Genomic DNA, 17,757 nt, shown 5'->3' with positions numbered 1-17,757 from the left:
GTAATAGTAATAGTAATAGTACTATAAATTATACATGAGTCAACTAAATCTGCCTATATCAAATAATGTCAAGTATAAAAGGAAACATTCATTCAAAGTCAAATGCAGGTTGCATCAAAATAAACAATCATTCCTGATAGCATGAGTAGCTGATTAATGCTGGTTCTGATTGGTTACTTTAAATTCTGACCGAGCGGAGTATTTCTGCAGATTACAGGAGGAGGCAGAGGAGATCGATTATTTTTTCAGAGATTATCTGTCTTGTGTTAGAAAGTTTTAATACATATCTAAAATCTTTTCTTTTAATAGTTTTAAGTTTTAATACATATCTAAAATCTTTTCTTTTTTTAAGTTGAATGTTGCAGCTCTAAGTAGAGGTTGGGTGTGAGAGTTCACTGCAGGTGGAGCAGAAACGATGCTACATCTGTGAAATATTACTACCAGTAGCGCGTAGCGGCGGTTCAACAACGAGAACAGAACCAGCATCTTACACTGCCAGCTCGAAGACTTAAATTATTTTTCAGGTTATTTGTTTAGCTTTCTGACCGTGATGCTAATCACGCGAGTGTTGGTAGTTGTGCGCTGCTTTACTGGCCGCTCCGGATGTCCTTTTTTCCTGCATTGAGTCTCGATGTAGCCAAACTCCATCAAGTGTTTGTTTTTTTTTAAATGTCACATTAGATGCGTTGTGTTGATGCATTTTGACGTGCTTCACCCCCCGAGGTAATTTTCCACCGCAACACACAGGGACGTTCACTCTCAAAGCATTATAGTTCCAAACCACATTGCTTAGGATTTACTGCTGTACACTTGCTCAGTGTGAAGGAAAGAGGAGACAGCTGCACACACAGGCTGTAAATGAGATACAGGCGATCGGCAACAAGAGACCGTGTGATCGGTGATCACCAATCATACACCATACACATTTTCACGCAAATCGGCCGATTATGATCGGTGGCCGATTCGATTGGCACACCTCTATTAAATATGTAAAACTATAATTAGATTCTAGAACAGTGGTTCTTAATCTTTTTTGAGGTACCGAACCCACCAGTTTCATATGCGCATTCACTGAACCCTTCTGTAGTGATAAATAAAATATGATTCCCCACCCAAATTCAAGACAGCTAGAATCTAGTTGGGTCACCCCATGATCACCAAGTCTTCCTAAAAGGTAGAGTCTCTGAGAACAGTTCTTAAAGATATAGCCAGTTTTCAGGAAAGTTGAGTTGACTGTCCAGGAATGACCCAAGGTATTCGGGTCTGCCACAGTTTCAACAGGTTGGCCATTGAGAGAAACTGGAACCACTTTAAGGTCTTGTTTAGATCATTTAATTAGCTCTACATTCTTAAGAGAATGAAAAATTGATAATAAAAAAGACTTTGCGGTATTCTGATTTAGTAATGTAATTATATTAGTTGTGTTACCACCCCCTCGCCACTAGAGGCAGTAGCGACCCCGAAAAGATGCGACTAAGGAGCAGATTTAGAAGTACACAGAAAGCTTTTTTTTTTTTTAAGACTTTATTAGTAATCTTTAAAACAATAGCATTGTACATCAACGAAAGAATAGAACAAACAGATAACAGCAAAAATATATACAATAAAATAGCATGGTGAAAGGCAAAAGATTAAAGAAAAAACAACATGAGAGCAAAAAAAAAAAAAATTATATATATATATATTTATATATATGCCAGGGGGGATTTAAAAAAAAAAACAAAACAAAGAGAAACGGTGTCAAGAAAGTCATTTGGGGAGAGTTAAAGAATATTAAATTTGTGTAACAAATGTACCGTTTTTATGGCTTTTAGGTTATCAGAAGACTCAATGAGATTAATGTACATATTCAATTCTTTAAGTACACAGAAAACTGTGAGCTTTGCTGAAGTAATTAAAGACATAAGTTCAAATCCATGCTGAAAGTGGAACTCCTTCAATCAGTGCTCCTCCGCAGCTCTGATTGGCTAAGCAATGTAACGTTATCCTCTGCAGCAAGTGATGGCAAAGTGGGGCGTCATCACGACTTTAACTTTACATAAGTGTGTCTTTACCTCCGCGGCAGAGGCTCCGCCGAACCCCTGAGACCGACTCATCGAACCCCCGGGGTTCGATCGAATCCAGGTTAAGAACCACTGTTCTATAGAGAAGGAAAAATCAGATATAGATGGAGAACTTTGACCTTATTAATAATTTGAGTTAATTCCTTGTAAATCACGTTGAAAAGAATAAAGATAAGTTAATCACTTAAAGGCACAGTATTATGTATTTTCTAGGCATTTTATTGCACAATCAAGTAGCTGTTAAAAATGCTATATATATATATATCTCAAATATGATTTGAAAACATTTTTCTTCATAATTTAATACTTTAAAATTGGGCCTCTCTCTTTAAAAAATTCCTGCTTTTTCTGAAACTGCTTTTAGGAAGTCATCACAGCATCGCTTTTTGCACAGCTGAATGGTTGCTACGGGAGATTAAAGGATTTCTTAAACATGCATGAAAGAATCATTGCAACACTCCAATTATGTTTTTGATGAGGGAATAATATGATGTCAAGCTAAAATTATTTTGTTATAATGCTGCCCCTTTAATAGACTAAGAAAAGATTTTTTTTTCTAGTAACACTTTTCTGCTCGACATGCACAAACTCTTAATGTTCTCAACCTTCCCATATATCCTATATCCAGAACAATAATGACAGGAGAACTCTGCGTACTGGTAGTCATTCTGTTGTTGGCTGAGGAAATGCTTTTAGTTAACTCCTAACACTTCCTGGATGAAATGATTTGCTGCTCTGGTTATGTGTTTAAACCCTGCTGCTGGCTGGTCGCACAAAACTTATGTGATCACTGTGGCGACCCGTGAAGCCAACTCCACCCACATGAGTCATCTTACCACCAAGTTATGGAGGTGACGAAGGCAGGTTGATATTTCCCTGCTTCACTGCATCAGTGTGTTCACTAAAAACATGGAGACTGCAAGAAATAGCTTGAGCCCCACCTTGAAGTGAAGGGGGTTCTGCACATATATGGTGCAGTTGGGGCTCACCAACTGTTTGTGTCTTCAGGAGCTGGGTCTCGAAAAAGATGACAAAGAAGCCATTGAGGATAAATTTAGGGAGAGACTTAAAGACCGGAATGTTCCTCAGCACATCATGGATGTAATCAATGAAGAGCTGAACAAGCTGGGACTGCTGGACAACCACTCATCTGAGTTCAAGTAGGTCTCTCTCCTTTCCATCCCTCAGCTAGGTCGAGAGCAAGACGTCCACAAAGAAAGTTACTGACTGCAGTAGTCAGAGCATGCTGATGCTTCCATGTCGTCCTCCATTTTTAAAAGTGAGCCAAAAAATTACCGTATTTTCCGCACTATAAGGTGCACCTAAAAACCTTCAATTTTTTCAAAAGCCGACAGTCTGCCTTATAATCCAGTGCGCCTTATATATGGTCCAATATTGACCCACAACAGGTCTAGCAACTACGGTAAGCAGCCGCTGACTTCATTTTCGCTCGTAGAAGAAGAAGCGTGTGGTGCATTCTGGGATAGTTGTCAGAATGCTGGATTGTAATCTATTAATAAAGTTTGACTGCCCTACCTACCTACCGACCGTCTAGAATCAGGTCGTCTGCAGGTCACTTAGCACCACGTTCTCCACGAACATGCTGTGCGCGAAAAGAGAAGGGTGACCATCGTCCGCCCATGCCCCGGCCCAGTCGCGGAAGGCTCTCCTCGCCGACCGGAGTCGGACTGTTTTGTTGACATTCCCTTTAGTGCAGCTCCATCTAGTGGATGCATAACGTAACTCCAGCCTCTACTGTAGCGTCTATTCTATGCGCCTTATAATGTGGTGCGCCTTATATATGAAAAAAGTTTTAAAATAGGCCATTCATTGAAAGTCCGGTGCGCCTTATCCGGTGCGCCTTATCGTGCGGAAAATACGGTACTGTTTCTGTTCCCCCATTGTTTTGACCACTTATAATCTGGTCTTTTCCTGTCATCTAACAAATTTATTCTAATAATTTCTATTGTAGCTTTTTTCTCTTTGCAAGAAAAGTATCAAAATAACTTTTAATCTTTAGTCCCACCCTCCATCTCTGAATTGGTTCAGTCAAATTTCTCTCATACACCACAGATGGATTTGTGTTGGAGAGGTTGAGGACCATAATGCAGGCTTTTGTTTGTTACTGATGATCTGACATACGTGAACGTGAACCAAGGCAAACTGTGTTTCAGTGTAACTCGCAACTACCTGGACTGGCTAACCAGCATGCCATGGGGCACCAACAGTGAAGAAAACCTGTCATTATACAGGGCCAGGGAGGTTCTGGAAGAAGACCATTATGGAATGGATGATGTTAAAAAACGCATATTGGTATGAAAAAAACCCACAGCTTTAACATCCAAATCAATCGAAGGAAGATGCTTCCTCCATGTCCTTCTGGTCACAGCAGCTGAGTGTTTCTTTGTGTGTGCAGGAGTTTATTGCAGTGAGCCAGCTCCGAGGCTCCACCCAGGGGAAGATCCTGTGTTTCTATGGCCCTCCTGGTGTAGGGAAGACCTCCATTGCCCGCTCCATTGCCAGAGCACTTAACAGACAGTACTTCAGGTTCAGTGTAGGAGGAATGACCGACGTGGCTGAGATCAAAGGTCACAGGTCTGCACAATCTGTTAGTTCTCCAGTCTGACTGGAACATGCAGATCAGTGGGAATGTTGTTTCTAGGACCCCACGTGCAATGTTAAATTATGCATTATAATACACATACGTAATGCAGCTCTTAGAATGATATGGTGCAACTATTGACTATTTCAAGAATAGTCCACTAGCACATTGATTCAAACAGATGGACACTTAAAAGAAAAAGTTGGGACAAGTTTTAGCTACATCCCATTATTTGTCTTATATGAACCCCATGTGGGGTTTTTTGTTTCATAGTAAGGAGGATCCATCCATCCATCCATCCCTCCCTCCCTCCCACTGACACCTTTGTCCCCTAATGAGCAAACCCAAAAACATTTTAAAACTGAATTCTCAATTTTTTTCTGATTAGGCCATCACATAAGACCCATTCAGATTTACTGATCCCATTTTAACAAATATCAGAGTACTTGTGCTTTACATTAGTATAGTTCATGTTCATGCAGAGCCTATAAACTAAATCACTTTTTTTGATGTAAATATGGTAATTTTATTAAAATTTCTATATTTGTGACCAGTAAGAACTTTTATCTTAATACAACTGGCATAATGTCACTATTCAATTACATCAATGCCCATCTTGAACCACTAAAGCCATTTGCCTGCTAGTTTTAGATGAACTTTAAATTATTCAGTTCTTCTCCACATGCAACAGAAACCGATAAATTCCATTTTCTGTATTTGGTTGTGATTTAAGCAGAAGCAAGCTGTATTGTGTCCTTGCCCCAGCCCCACCCCTTTGTTCTGGTCCCTGCAGGGATTATGAACAGGCAGATTCTAGTGTCCCCTCAATGCAACAAAAAAGAACTATGAGGAATCAGAAAATATGAAATAGCTTTGCCTCTGTGCTCACAGCTGTTCTCATCCACCCCTCAGGCTGTGATTGATGATGAGATCGTTTTGAAGGAAATGTTGATGAGGGGGGAGATTATTGAAGAACATAGTCTGAAAATATATTGTTTCCAGGAGAACATATGTTGGAGCGATGCCTGGGAAGATGATTCAGTGTCTGAAGAAAACCAAGACGGAGAACCCTTTGGTGTTGATAGATGAGGTTAGTGTTTGAGCAGGTATTAAGCAGCTTTTGTTTAATAGCTGCTTAATATTTTTAAGCAGCTATTAAACAATGTTTTCATTAGCACCACATTTCTATATTAAAACTTTTCCAATAGAGTGATGTAATAAACTAAACCAATGTTTGTTTTCATTAGCTCTTGTATTAAAGGTTTGAAAACGGTCTGTGGAAAAAAATCTTTCATGTAGTGATGGTGTTACTGAAATAAATTAACGTTTCATCTGTATAAGTTGTTGAATAAGACTGAAGATATTTTTCTAAGGTACTAAGCTATTTTTTCCCAATAATTTGCTTATTCAGGTGGATAAAATCGGTCGTGGTTACCAGGGTGACCCATCCTCTGCTCTTCTGGAGCTTCTGGATCCTGAACAGAATTCAAACTTCCTTGACCATTACCTGGATGTCCCAGTGGACCTATCTAAAGTAGGTGGAACTTGCACAGTTGAGCTTAATCCTGGTAAAAGTATGTGTTAGTCTTCTAAAGGTTTGGGATGTGTTAGTCCTCTAAGGTTTCGCTGTGTGTGTGTGTGTGCTGTATTCCAGGTTCTGTTTATCTGCACAGCCAATGTGACTGACACCATCCCAGAACCACTTAGAGACAGGATGGAGATGATCAACGTGTCCGGATATGTGGCCCAGGAGAAACTGGCTATCGCTGAGGTAACAGTATGTCGCCATAGTAACCATTGCCATCATTGCTGTGTGAAATTTGACTCTTGCTTTCCTGTAAGGAGGACTGGGATATTTAGAAAAAGTAATTGATATGTGTGTGTGTGAGATATTCCAATGACTCCATTGCTAGTTTTTTCATAGAAATCTTTACATCTTGAAATAACTTGGACGTTGATTCTGCCCTCTGCTTATTCCTTATATGGCCAATGTGATCTTGACCATTTGACATATGACTCATACAACACATACACACACCACAAAGAGTCAGGGTTGCTGTGTGTTACAGTTTAGTAGTTGCAGAGCCACGTTTTACAGCTGCAGCCAAAAACAAAAAAAACACACAATGTTGGAAGGGTTTGAACATTTGCCTTCTAGTTTTCTATTAAATGTTCTCCTCAGCCTGTGTGTCTGTGTGTGTGTTCAGCGTTACCTGGTCCCTCAGCTGCGAACACTCTGTGGCCTGACTGAAGAGAAGGCCTCCATCTCCCCTGACGCTCTGGGTCTGCTCATCAGACAGTACTGCAGAGAGTCTGGAGTGAGGAACCTGCAGAAACAGATAGAGAAGGTGAATTCAAATTAAATTCAAAAATACTTTATTGATCACAAAGGAAAGCTAAATAAAATTATCACTGTGAATCATCACTTCCTCCTGTTGAGGCAGCATTTCTCTACAGAGCACCATGTAGCCCCACTACCACTGTGAAATGTGGATAAATGATGCACATTTATCCACATTTATTCATTAAATTCCCATGGTTCCTCTGAACTTTTATTCCAATTTTATTTTGAAAATTTCCTTGCTTTTCACTCATTTCAGTACAGTGCTCCATTGTGCTCATTTATGGTCATTAAACCATTGGCTTCTGGCCTATGAACCAAAGAAGGGTTTCTAAACTTCAGCCAGACAATTTGTATTGAACCTGGGTGGAGCTAGTCACGTTTTGATTTATTTTGAAGTACAGCAAGGTGATTCCAGACTGCAAGCTGTTTTCCCATCCACTGATTCATCTAGCATGCCTTGTTAGATCTGTGATGGGCATTATTTATGATTTGCTTAACTGTTCATTTGCTCAAAGACAGATATTTTGTAATATTTGTTATTTTTTAAGAAAGTAACACTGTTGTATGACATCCAAACCAGCCAAAACAGGATTTGTTTATGTTTTATTTTATAATCTGTAAATTTTAGTGATATTTTTGAGGCAAAATAAATTATCCTATCAGATTGACACCTTTAATGTCCTGGTATCTGACTTGTTATAAAACATTTACTAATCGTTTAAGAATATGCCTTATTGTTTGGGCTGGTCCCTATTGACGCATAGTAGCTCTACAGAGCCCTAGTGAAGCTAAGCTAAACCTTTCCTCCCTATGGTTCCATTCTCACCGGGCACCAACATGTGTCCAAGCTGTGCTGCATGGTTCCTGGAACAGATCTGTTGGTATCAGTTCAGCCAGATGGCTGAACTGATACCAACAGATCTGTTCCAGGAACTGAGCTCAGATGAGCTCAGTCTGTCCTGGGAAATGTTAACGGACCTCCTACTGTCATACGACATGTCAGAGAAGGTGAATTCAAGTTGATGACATGACCCACTCTGTCATGTGTCTGCTTGTGTCTGCATCTGGTTCCTCAAGAAGAACATCTCCAGGATTAGAGGACTTATGTCTCAACAAGATCTAGAGAAACTCATTCATGTGTTTATCTTTAGTCGCATTGATTACTCCAGCAGCGTCTTCACAGGTCTGTCCATCAAATCAATCAAACAGCTGCAGCTGATCCAGAACGCTGCTGCTGGCCTTCTCACTAAAACCAGAAAGATAGAACACAATAACACCAGTTTTAAAGTCACTACACTGGCTCCCTGTAGCTCAAAATACTGTTGTTAGTTTATAAATCACTGAACGGTTTAGCACCACAAAAGATCTGCTTTCGTCATAACAACCTTCCAGACCTCTTCTGGTTCTAGTCTGCTTTGCCTCCCCTGATCCAAAACCAAACGAGGAGAAGCAGCATTCAGCTTCTATCCACCACAAATTTGGAACAAACTTCCAGAACACTGTAAGACAGCTGAAACACTGAGAGCCTTTAAATCTCGACTAAAAAAACCACCTGTTTAGAGTGGTATTTAAAACGTAATCAATTACGAATTTAATGATGGCACTTGACTTAATGAAATGTTTTGATTGTTGATTCTATGTTGCATCACTATGTATTTTTGTGTTTGGTATGATGTAAAGCTCTTTGAAATGCCTTGCTGCTGAAATGTGCTATGCAAATAAAATTTGATTGAAGATGGACTTAATGGCTGCTGATTGGCTGTTTGCAGACTGGTCTGCTTCCAGTTGCACCCTCCAGCATGTACCACCTGGTTTGAAGAGGGAACATTAGAGTTAATTCTCATCAGTATCCTCAGCCCATAGTGCAGATGTTGTTGCACCAGACTGTAACCCATCCTTGCAGCCCCCCTCCGAGCTCCTCCCTCACCTCAATGTCTGGGTCTTGTTCCTCCATCTGCCAGGTGTTCCGTAAAGTAGCGTTTCATATTGTGAGTGGAGCCGAGGACTCAGTGGCCGTGTCTTCTGACAATCTGCACGATTACGTGGGTAAACCAGTTTTCACAGTGGATCGTATGTATGACGTGACCCCACCAGGAGTGGTGATGGGCCTGGCATGGACCGCTCTGGGTGAGACGAGGCCCACACAGTCTCCAGCTCTGATGATGATGATGACGTCTGAGCTGAACAGTTGCCTTGTGATCTGCTGCCTGTAGGGGGCTCCACACTGTTCATTGAGACGTCACTCTGCCGACCACAAGGAGGGGCAGAAGCTAAAGGAGAAGGAACCTTGGAGGTCACAGGTCAGTGACCTGCTCTCATGTAATGTGGGAAACCTCAAAACATAATTTCTGAATTTCCCCATAATCATCTCTGGTCAAAGTATTTCTTCAGGTGGAGTTTATTTTTATAAACATAAGCAATTCATGTTGGAATCTTTTCTGACTGATGGGGAGCACAGTGCAGAGAACACAATACATTTTTTATAGTTAGTATTCTAATATAATATCAGCTTCTTGAAAAATATTGGATACAAAAAAATGAGTCACATTTATTAAAGTTTTTGAATTCGTCTTAGTAATTTTTGTTAGTCCTGTTTCCTATGAAAATCCAACTAGCTTTTAGTTTTAATTTCTTATTGAACAGATAAAATATCAGCTCTAGCTTGTCACATTTGTTGAATCATATGTTGAAAGGTTCATTCTGAAGATTTGTGCTTCTCTGCAGGTCAGCTTGGTGATGTCATGAAGGAAAGTGCAAAAATTGCTTCGACATTTGCCAGAGCCTTCCTCATGACTAAAGAACCGGAAAATAACTTCCTGGTCAGCTCCCACCTGCATCTGCATGTTCCTGAGGTAAAGAAACAGGAATTCATTTATCACAAGTTGGTTTTATTGGACTTACATACACACACACACGCACACAGTGATAACTGTGATATCTGTGCTCACCGCTGAAGGGTTGACCCAAGTCACCGAGTGTGTCTGAGGCTCATGTGACAACAATAAAAGGGATAACTTCAGAAATGCTGGCTGTAAGCAGGCATGTGCAGAGGGGACAATCCCCTTTTATCGTTGATGCCCCAAGTGCCAGATTGAGGTTGTTTTTTTTTTTGTTTTTTTTTGTTTGTTTTATTTCTTAAACATATGTTTTAACTGCTTGTGCCCTTCAATTATAATATTTAGATAAAATAACAATTAACAAAATAAACTAGTCTGGCTGCCCTCGGTCTAATAATGACTGACAATTGTTGCCATGAAGCTTAAAAAGTCAGATATTACCAGGTTGTTTTTTTTTTTTGTAAAATGGCAGCAAAATTAGCTTATTTCATAACATACTTCATGACCAATGACCTTCTCTTCTATGGAGAGAAGGTCATCTTTAAGCTCCTCACGTGTCAGTTTGTATTTAACTACACCAACTCTGTGTTGTGTTCGTTCTGTTTTTTGAAAATAAAATGTTAAACAAAAACAACTCAATCATCATACCCCTCCAGCTCTACCAGCAGCAGAAATCCTTCAACAGCAACCCATCAGACTAAATTTGCTTTACACTGTCCCCACATGCTGACAGTGATACAATGTGATCCGATTAAAATTAGATTCTTGATTAAAACGGGTTGTTGCTATGTTGTTTTACGGCATTTTAAGATCTGGTTCAATGTGCCCCTTTTCAGTTTTGAGCCCCTGGCCCTCCAAATGTCTCTGCACGGCCCTGGCTGAAAGCTATGATTGTGACTGACTCTCTGATCTATACAGTTGGAAGAAAATCCCTTGATGAGTAACTGATTTTTACTGACAGGCTGATTTAAATGACATGACGGGAAGGAAAGACAGCTGGTCTTGATTGTAACCTGTCATAATTTCAGTGTTTACATTGGGAAGCTAAACTTTAATATATATTGAGTCAAACAAGGTTTGGAACTGACCAATCTGCCCCATAAAGATAAAATATGAAATCCGCTCAGACATACTCATGCACAACACTATCACTAAATACAACAATGTTCAATGTTTTTTTTTTTTTTTTTTTCTTTTTTTTTTTTACAGGGAGCAACTCCCAAGGATGGACCCAGTGCTGGTTGCACAATAGTCACTGCATTGTTGTCCCTGGCAACTAACCGGTCAGTGCGTCAGAATGTGGCAATGACTGGGGAGGTGTCACTAACTGGCAAAATCCTGCCAGTAGGAGGAATCAAAGAGAAAACTATTGCTGTATGAAACACACACACACAGAACTAGAACAGCACATCATTTGATCACGTGACACATTTCAGTTGCAAGCAAGACAATCAGTTAATCTTGTTACATTACCACAGTAGGGGTAATGTAGAACCTCACTGTAAAAAAAAAAAAAAAAAAAAAGTCTGACCCAACACATAGAAATAAAAACACTTATGCTGCGTTCCATTTACCTGGGAAATCAGAACTCAGAGCTACTGTAGTTTTAACAACAGCTCCAGCCATGATTTCAACATGGCAGGCTAAAGCAGCCATTGTTCCCAACACATCTTTTGAACATCGTGTGAAGCTTTACATTCCATAAGCAAACAGCACTTTTAAGTAGATCAGTTTAGAGTTGCAGGCACCTTGGAACATTCAGGCTCCAACGTACAGTATAGACCAAAAGTTTGGACACACCTTTTCATTCAAAGAGTTTTCTTCATTTTCACGAAGAAAATGAAGAAAACTAATAGTCAATTTGTATGACTATGAAAATTGTAGATTTACACTATATAATTTAAGTTAATTATATACTTAACAAAAATGTGTGAAACAACTGAAAATATGCCTTATATTCTAGGTTCTTCAAAGTAGCAACCTTTTGCTGTGATTACTGCTTTGCACACACTCTGCATTCTCTTGATGAGTTTCAAGAGGTCGTCACCTGAAATGGTTTTCACTTCACAGGTGTGCCCTGTCAGGTTAATAAGTGGGATTTCTTGCCTTATAAATGTTGTTGGGACCATCAGTTGTGTTGTGCAGAAGTCAGGTGGACACACAGCTGATAGTCCTACTGAATAGAGTGTTAGAATTTGTATTATGGCAAGACAAAAGCAGCTAAGTAAAGAAAAACGAGTGGCCATCATTACTTTAAGAAATGAAGGTCAGTCAGTCCGAAAAATTGGGAAAACTTTGAAAGTGTCCCCAAGTGCAGTCGCAAAAACCATCAAGCGCTACAAAGAAACTGGCTCACATGAGGACCGCCCCAGGAAAGGAAGACCAGGAGTCACCTCTGCTGCGGAGGATAAGTTCATCCGAGTCACCAGCCTCAGAAATCGCAGGTTAACAGCAGCTCAGATCAGAGACCAGGTCAATGCCACACAGAGTTCTAGCAGCAGACACATATCTGCAACAACTGTTAAGAGGAGACTGTGTGAATCAGGCCTTCATGGTAGGATAACTGGTAGGGAACCACTGCTAAGTACAAGCAACAAGCAGAAGAGACTTGTTTGGGCTAAACAACACAAGGAATGGACATTAGACCAGTGGAAATCTGTGCTTTGGTCTGATGAGTCCAAATTTGTGATCTTTGGTTCCAACCACCGTGTCTTTGTGCGACGCAGAAAAGGTGAACGGATGGACTCTACATGCCTGGTTCCCACCGTGAAGCATGGAGGAGGAGGTGTGATGGTGTGGGGGTGCTTTGCTGGTGACACTGCTGGGGATTTATTCAAAATTGAAGGCATACTGAACCAGCATGGCTAACACAGCATCTTGCAGCGGCATGCTATTCCATCCGGTTTGCGTTTAGTTGGACTGTCATTTATTTTTCAACAGGACAATGACCCCAAACACACCTCCAGGCTGTGTAAGGGCTATTTGACCAAGAAGGAGAGTGATGGGGTGCTGCGCCAGATGACCTGACCTCCACAGTCACCAGACCTAAACCCAATCAAGATGGTTTGGGGTGAGCTGGACCGCAGAGTGAAGGCAAAAGGGCCAACAAGTGCTGAGCATCTCTGGGAACTCCTTCAAGACTGTTGGAAGACCATTTCAGGTGACGACCTCTTGAAGCTGATCAAGAGAATGCCAAGAGTATGCGAAGCAGTAATCAAAGTAAAAGGTGGCTAATTTGAAGAACCAAGAATCTAAGGCGTATTTTCAGTTGTTTCACACATTTTTATTAAGTATATAATTCCACATGTGTTAAATCATAGTTTTGATGCCTTCAGTGTGAATCTACAATTTTCAAAATCATGAAAATTAAGAAAACTCTGAATGAAAAGGTGTGTCCAAACTTTTGGTCTGTACTTTTACTTGATCTAGAGGTAAACAGTGGATGCTCAGTCACGTGATTTTGGGACGTTGGTATTTGCACACACCTTGACCAGACATGCCCCTTCCTGCTGGGGTCCTTCTACCTCCCCACATCCTCTAGTTTGCTTTTACAAAATGTCACAGAGAGAGCCACCTGTCTGCAGACAGCCTCCTCCATGGACAAGAATGTCCATATGCTAGTCTTATTGTTGTACTAATTATTTTGTGAAGAACCATAAACATGAGACTTGATGCCCCTAAACTGACAACCACATTAGACTGACAAAAGGCGCTTTTCCACTAGGCCGCCTCTAACCGGTTTGGTCTTGGTCCGCCTCAGCCAGACTTGTTTTCCATAAGCAAATCTGGCGCTGCTCAGCCTGGCTGTTCTCAGATTGTCGTACCTACCTCAGGGGTAGAACTAGTAGCAACAAGAAGGGTACGGCACCCAGACCATTTGATTGACAGCTGATCACATTCATTGATTGCCTCGTGATTTACATCACTGACAACTCCAAAAGAACCTGTAATGTTTAGAATTTAACTTTTAGCTGTGGACTGCAGACATCCTGTCTGCTATCAGAGAGCTGTACAGAGGAGTTTAATTATGATTTTAATAAGGAGCAGTGGCAGGAACATGTGTGGTAACTTTTGCAGCAGAATGACTGAATTAGCAGCACCACTAGCAACTTGTTTCTCTGAAATACGGATACTAATACAGAAGGAAGAAACAGTGTAGCCGTGGTCAGCTTTCTGATGGGGCTGCTGTTTTGCATCCATAGTGTGAAGCACTGGAACTACATAATATTAACTTGTGATGTGAATTTTATTTATTTTAAAAAAGTAATAAAGTTTATGCATGGCTATTGGTTTACATCTTTTGACTGCATTGCCTAAATCTAAAAGGTTGTAATTATATTTTCCTACATAGTGAAATAACCAGCTGATTTGGGCCTTCATCATTATGTTTGGGCCAGCAATGAATTTCTGTAAGACAAAATTAAATATCTGGGCATATTTCAGTCCATCAGAACCAGAACCTCAAGGTTCTGCAATATTGAGTGTTGCTGCAAACATCAGCAGAGAATTGAACACAGCTGTTGCTGCTGTTCACGGTCTGCCCACAATACTGAGGAACAGACCGTATGATGGAAAAGCTCACTATCTGGGGTGGAACCGAACCGCACATTAACCGGTTAGTTTGCAAATTGCCTGCGGAAAACACCTAAAATAAGACCAATGCATACCCTACAAAATAAAAGCCTTCATATTTTACACAGCAGGTAGTTACTGTTTTGGGCTTTATATGACTGGTATAACCCAACCACTGTTGCACATGGGATTGGTGTGGCCTTTTGAAATCAAGCTTGCTGAAATTTTCAAAATAAAATCCTCAGTATTCCTTACCTACTTTAGATAAGGAACCAGGCAGGCACTTTAACCTGAGAAAATGTACACTTGGATGTTGGCTTAAAACATAAAATTCTGTAGGTCAACATGCTAGTAATGGCCACACACACTAAATGTAGCATTTAAGCTAGCATTAGCATTTAAGCTAATTTTTATTTAAAAGGTAAGCTTTACATACTAATTAGAGTACGTCAGTGTTGGTCAACATGCTATTCATAGCCCACATAATATTTGGTAGTGTCAAAATGCTAGTCGCTAGTGATGGCTCTCATTCCCTACATGTTACTGACACCATTTAAGGTTTTTGACTAATTTTAGCTTGTACACTGTTTGCATGCTGAGTGGAATAAGTCACTGTTAGTCAATGTGCTATTGATAACCCACATGCTACTGGTAGGCTTAGCATGTTAGTGTAGGTCTCATGCTAACTTGGCCTTACTGCTAAAATATATTTTTTCATTTATTAACTACATTCATCATACTGAATGGAATATGTCAATATAAGTCAACATGCTGGTGATGCCCCATTTGTTCAAGAAAGCATTTAAACTAATCTTAGTATTATTGCTAATTTTGCGCATCGGAACGCTGGGTTCCAATTGACACGCACACTTTGGCAGGCCAGTTTTAAATTTCTTCAGGAATGTTCTAATTATTCTTACATTGTTAAAGGGGTACACCGATTGCCGTTTTCTGGCTGATCGCCAATTACTGAACTTTAAAAAGCCGGACCTGCCAATTCAGATTTTGGCTGAAACCTTTTCTTTTTTTTTCCTGAAATGTTGCTAAATATAGCAAGAAAGTCTGAGAATTATATCTGTCTGAGATGAGTTGGTAACTGTGGGGCGACTATTGTTAATCGCAAATGTGCAGACAAGACCTGATGGACCGGTCTGTCAGTCAAACTTCTCTCATGGGAGAGCAGAAGAGGACAGTGGGTGATTTTTAGACCTTTCCTTAGGTACATAAGATCAGTGGATAAGATCGGCTTCACATGCAACTATTGGCCAATCACATATCTCCCAAAATAAAGGAAAATGGAGCCGATAAATTGGTGCACCCCTACTTATCGTTTCTCATGTCTCAGCTTAATACCATGATTATGGTATTTGCAGTAATGTTTCCATCAGCTCTAACTATATGTTTCCCTGCCAGGCCCGCCGTGCTGGTGTAACCTGCATGATTATTCCAGCTGAGAACAGGAAGGACTTCTCCGACCTGCCAGACTACATCAGAGAAGGGCTGGAGGTTTACTTTGTGGACCACTACAGCCAGATCTACCCCATAGTCTTCCCATAGAGCATTTCAACGTGTTAAACTGCTCATCATTCTGGTATAAAATTTATATTTTTTTTTAACCTTTAGTCCAGCTGTGGACCATCCCAAAGATCAAATGACTTTATGATGCATCATAAAGTCTTTATGATGCAGCATGCATCATGACTCGGAGGAGAAGCTGTGATATTTGATCAGGATGATGGGATTGGAAACAGCCAGGATCAAAGATGAGCTGGGACAGTGCAGTGATCACTGAGGAACTCGGGTCTGCTGCCATGCAGCCTCTTTATCTACACCTCTGTGGATGGACACTTTCAGACCTTGTTTAATGCAATATCAGACATGATCATATTTAAATAAAGTGTAAGAAAAAACAAATCCAGCCATCCATCCATTTTCTTCTGCTTATTCGGGGTCGGGTCACGGGGGCAGCATCTGGGGAGGCCCAGACTTCCCTCTTCCCAGCCACTTCTTCCAGCTCCTCTGGGGGAATCCCAAGGCGTTCCCAGGCCAGCCGAGAAACATAGTCCCTCCAGCGTGTCCTGGATCTTCCCCGGGGTCTCCTCCCGGCGGGACGTGCCTGGAAGACCTCACCGGGGAGGCATCCTGACCAGATGCCTGAGCCATCTCAACTGGCTCCTCTTGACATGAAGGAGCAGTGGCTGAGTCCCTCCCAGATGACCGAGCTTCTCATCCCATCTCTAAGGGAGAGCCCAGCCACCCTGCGGAGAAAACCCATTTTGGCTACTTGTATCCGCGATCTTGTTTTTTCGGTCATGACCCAAAGCTCATGACCATAAATGAGGGTAGGAACGTAGATCGTAGAAAAAACAAATTAAAATACTAAAATTATTTCATTGTGTTCAGATTTTGGTAAGTTAAGTTTATTTGTGTAGCATATTTCAGCAATAAGGTAGTTCAGTGTTTTCCATTATGAAACCTACCTCATCAATTATGAAACAAGCAGTGAACATTACATTTAATCAAATGTGAAATTGGTAAAAAAAAAAAAATTAAGAACCAGGTGTGACCAATCACACCCTCTTTTATGTCAACTTATCCAGTCAAACACTTTATTTACTTGCAGCTTTTATATCAAAATGAAATGAATGGTTGAACAGAAGCTGGATAGTGAGCTGAAGCAAGACTTGATCAAAGGACATGATCAAGAGTAAGCTTGGTGGGAAGACTGAGGTTTTCCTTCTATTTATCATGCAATAATAAATAGCATTTGGTTTTGGTTTTAATAATGAAGTAATGATCACAGTTTCTTCAGGTGAAAGACACAGTGGGAGTTGAACCAGTGGAATAGCTCTTTAATCAGCCTTTTTAACTAGGAATTTTGCCACCATCCGCTCCTAACAGCAGGATCTGCTTGGTGAACCTGTTGCTATACGACACTGAAATGAAACTGAGCTGAATGACATTGATGTATGCTCTCATTTATCATCAACAGCAGTCCTTTATTTTGTAAGAAATATTGTGACAGCCAATGGGATATCTTGTGATTGTGGTTCATGGATCACATGACAAAAATAAACTAGAAAACTGACGCGCTATGGGCAATTAGTCCTCCATGAATGTCTCAAGCGTTTCCAGGATCTATGCAGATTTCAACAAAGCTCCGCTCTCAAGCTAAAGGAAATTTAAACAATTCCCTACATCAATTGAGGTTACATTTTCCTCTGGTTAGACCGACAGCCGGTAAAAGGAAGAGCAGGTCTGCTTTAGAGGCGTCGGGACCTAGACCTAGAACATAGACCTAGATTTATTTGCTCTGGTTTTTATTAACCTGATGGAAAT

The 17,757-nt window shown here is 40.6% G+C and overlaps 1 protein-coding gene across 2 annotated transcripts in view; it reads left to right on the top strand.

Moving 5' to 3' along the window:
• lonp1 (lon peptidase 1, mitochondrial) overlaps positions 1 to 16,332 on the top strand; it is a 31,410-nt gene extending 15,078 nt beyond the window's left edge. The window contains exons 10-21 of one of the 2 annotated variants that reach the window (XM_015020661.1): positions 3,072 to 3,223; positions 4,316 to 4,376; positions 4,480 to 4,658; positions 5,668 to 5,755; positions 6,077 to 6,199; positions 6,320 to 6,436; positions 6,873 to 7,013; positions 8,971 to 9,136; positions 9,223 to 9,309; positions 9,734 to 9,861; positions 11,056 to 11,220; positions 15,832 to 16,332. In XM_015020661.1, coding sequence (XP_014876147.1) covers positions 3,072 to 3,223; positions 4,316 to 4,376; positions 4,480 to 4,658; positions 5,668 to 5,755; positions 6,077 to 6,199; positions 6,320 to 6,436; positions 6,873 to 7,013; positions 8,971 to 9,136; positions 9,223 to 9,309; positions 9,734 to 9,861; positions 11,056 to 11,220; positions 15,832 to 15,975 — 1,551 coding nt within the window. In that variant the 3' untranslated portion in view covers positions 15,976 to 16,332. Of the gene's footprint in view, positions 1 to 3,071; positions 3,224 to 4,237; positions 4,377 to 4,479; positions 4,659 to 5,667; positions 5,756 to 6,076; positions 6,200 to 6,319; positions 6,437 to 6,872; positions 7,014 to 8,970; positions 9,137 to 9,222; positions 9,310 to 9,733; positions 9,862 to 11,055; positions 11,221 to 15,831 lie in introns of both variants that reach the window. The other variant, XM_015020660.1, reaches the window with a different exon arrangement.
• The last annotated feature ends 1,425 nt before the right edge of the window (positions 16,333 to 17,757 follow it).

Source organism: Poecilia latipinna, unplaced genomic scaffold (genome assembly GCF_001443285.1).
Source record: "Poecilia latipinna isolate Pla-1442-1.1 unplaced genomic scaffold, P_latipinna-1.0 Scaffold2629, whole genome shotgun sequence".
Lineage (NCBI taxonomy): Eukaryota > Metazoa > Chordata > Actinopteri > Cyprinodontiformes > Poeciliidae > Poecilia > Poecilia latipinna.
This window is presented reverse-complemented; position numbering and strand designations above follow the sequence as displayed.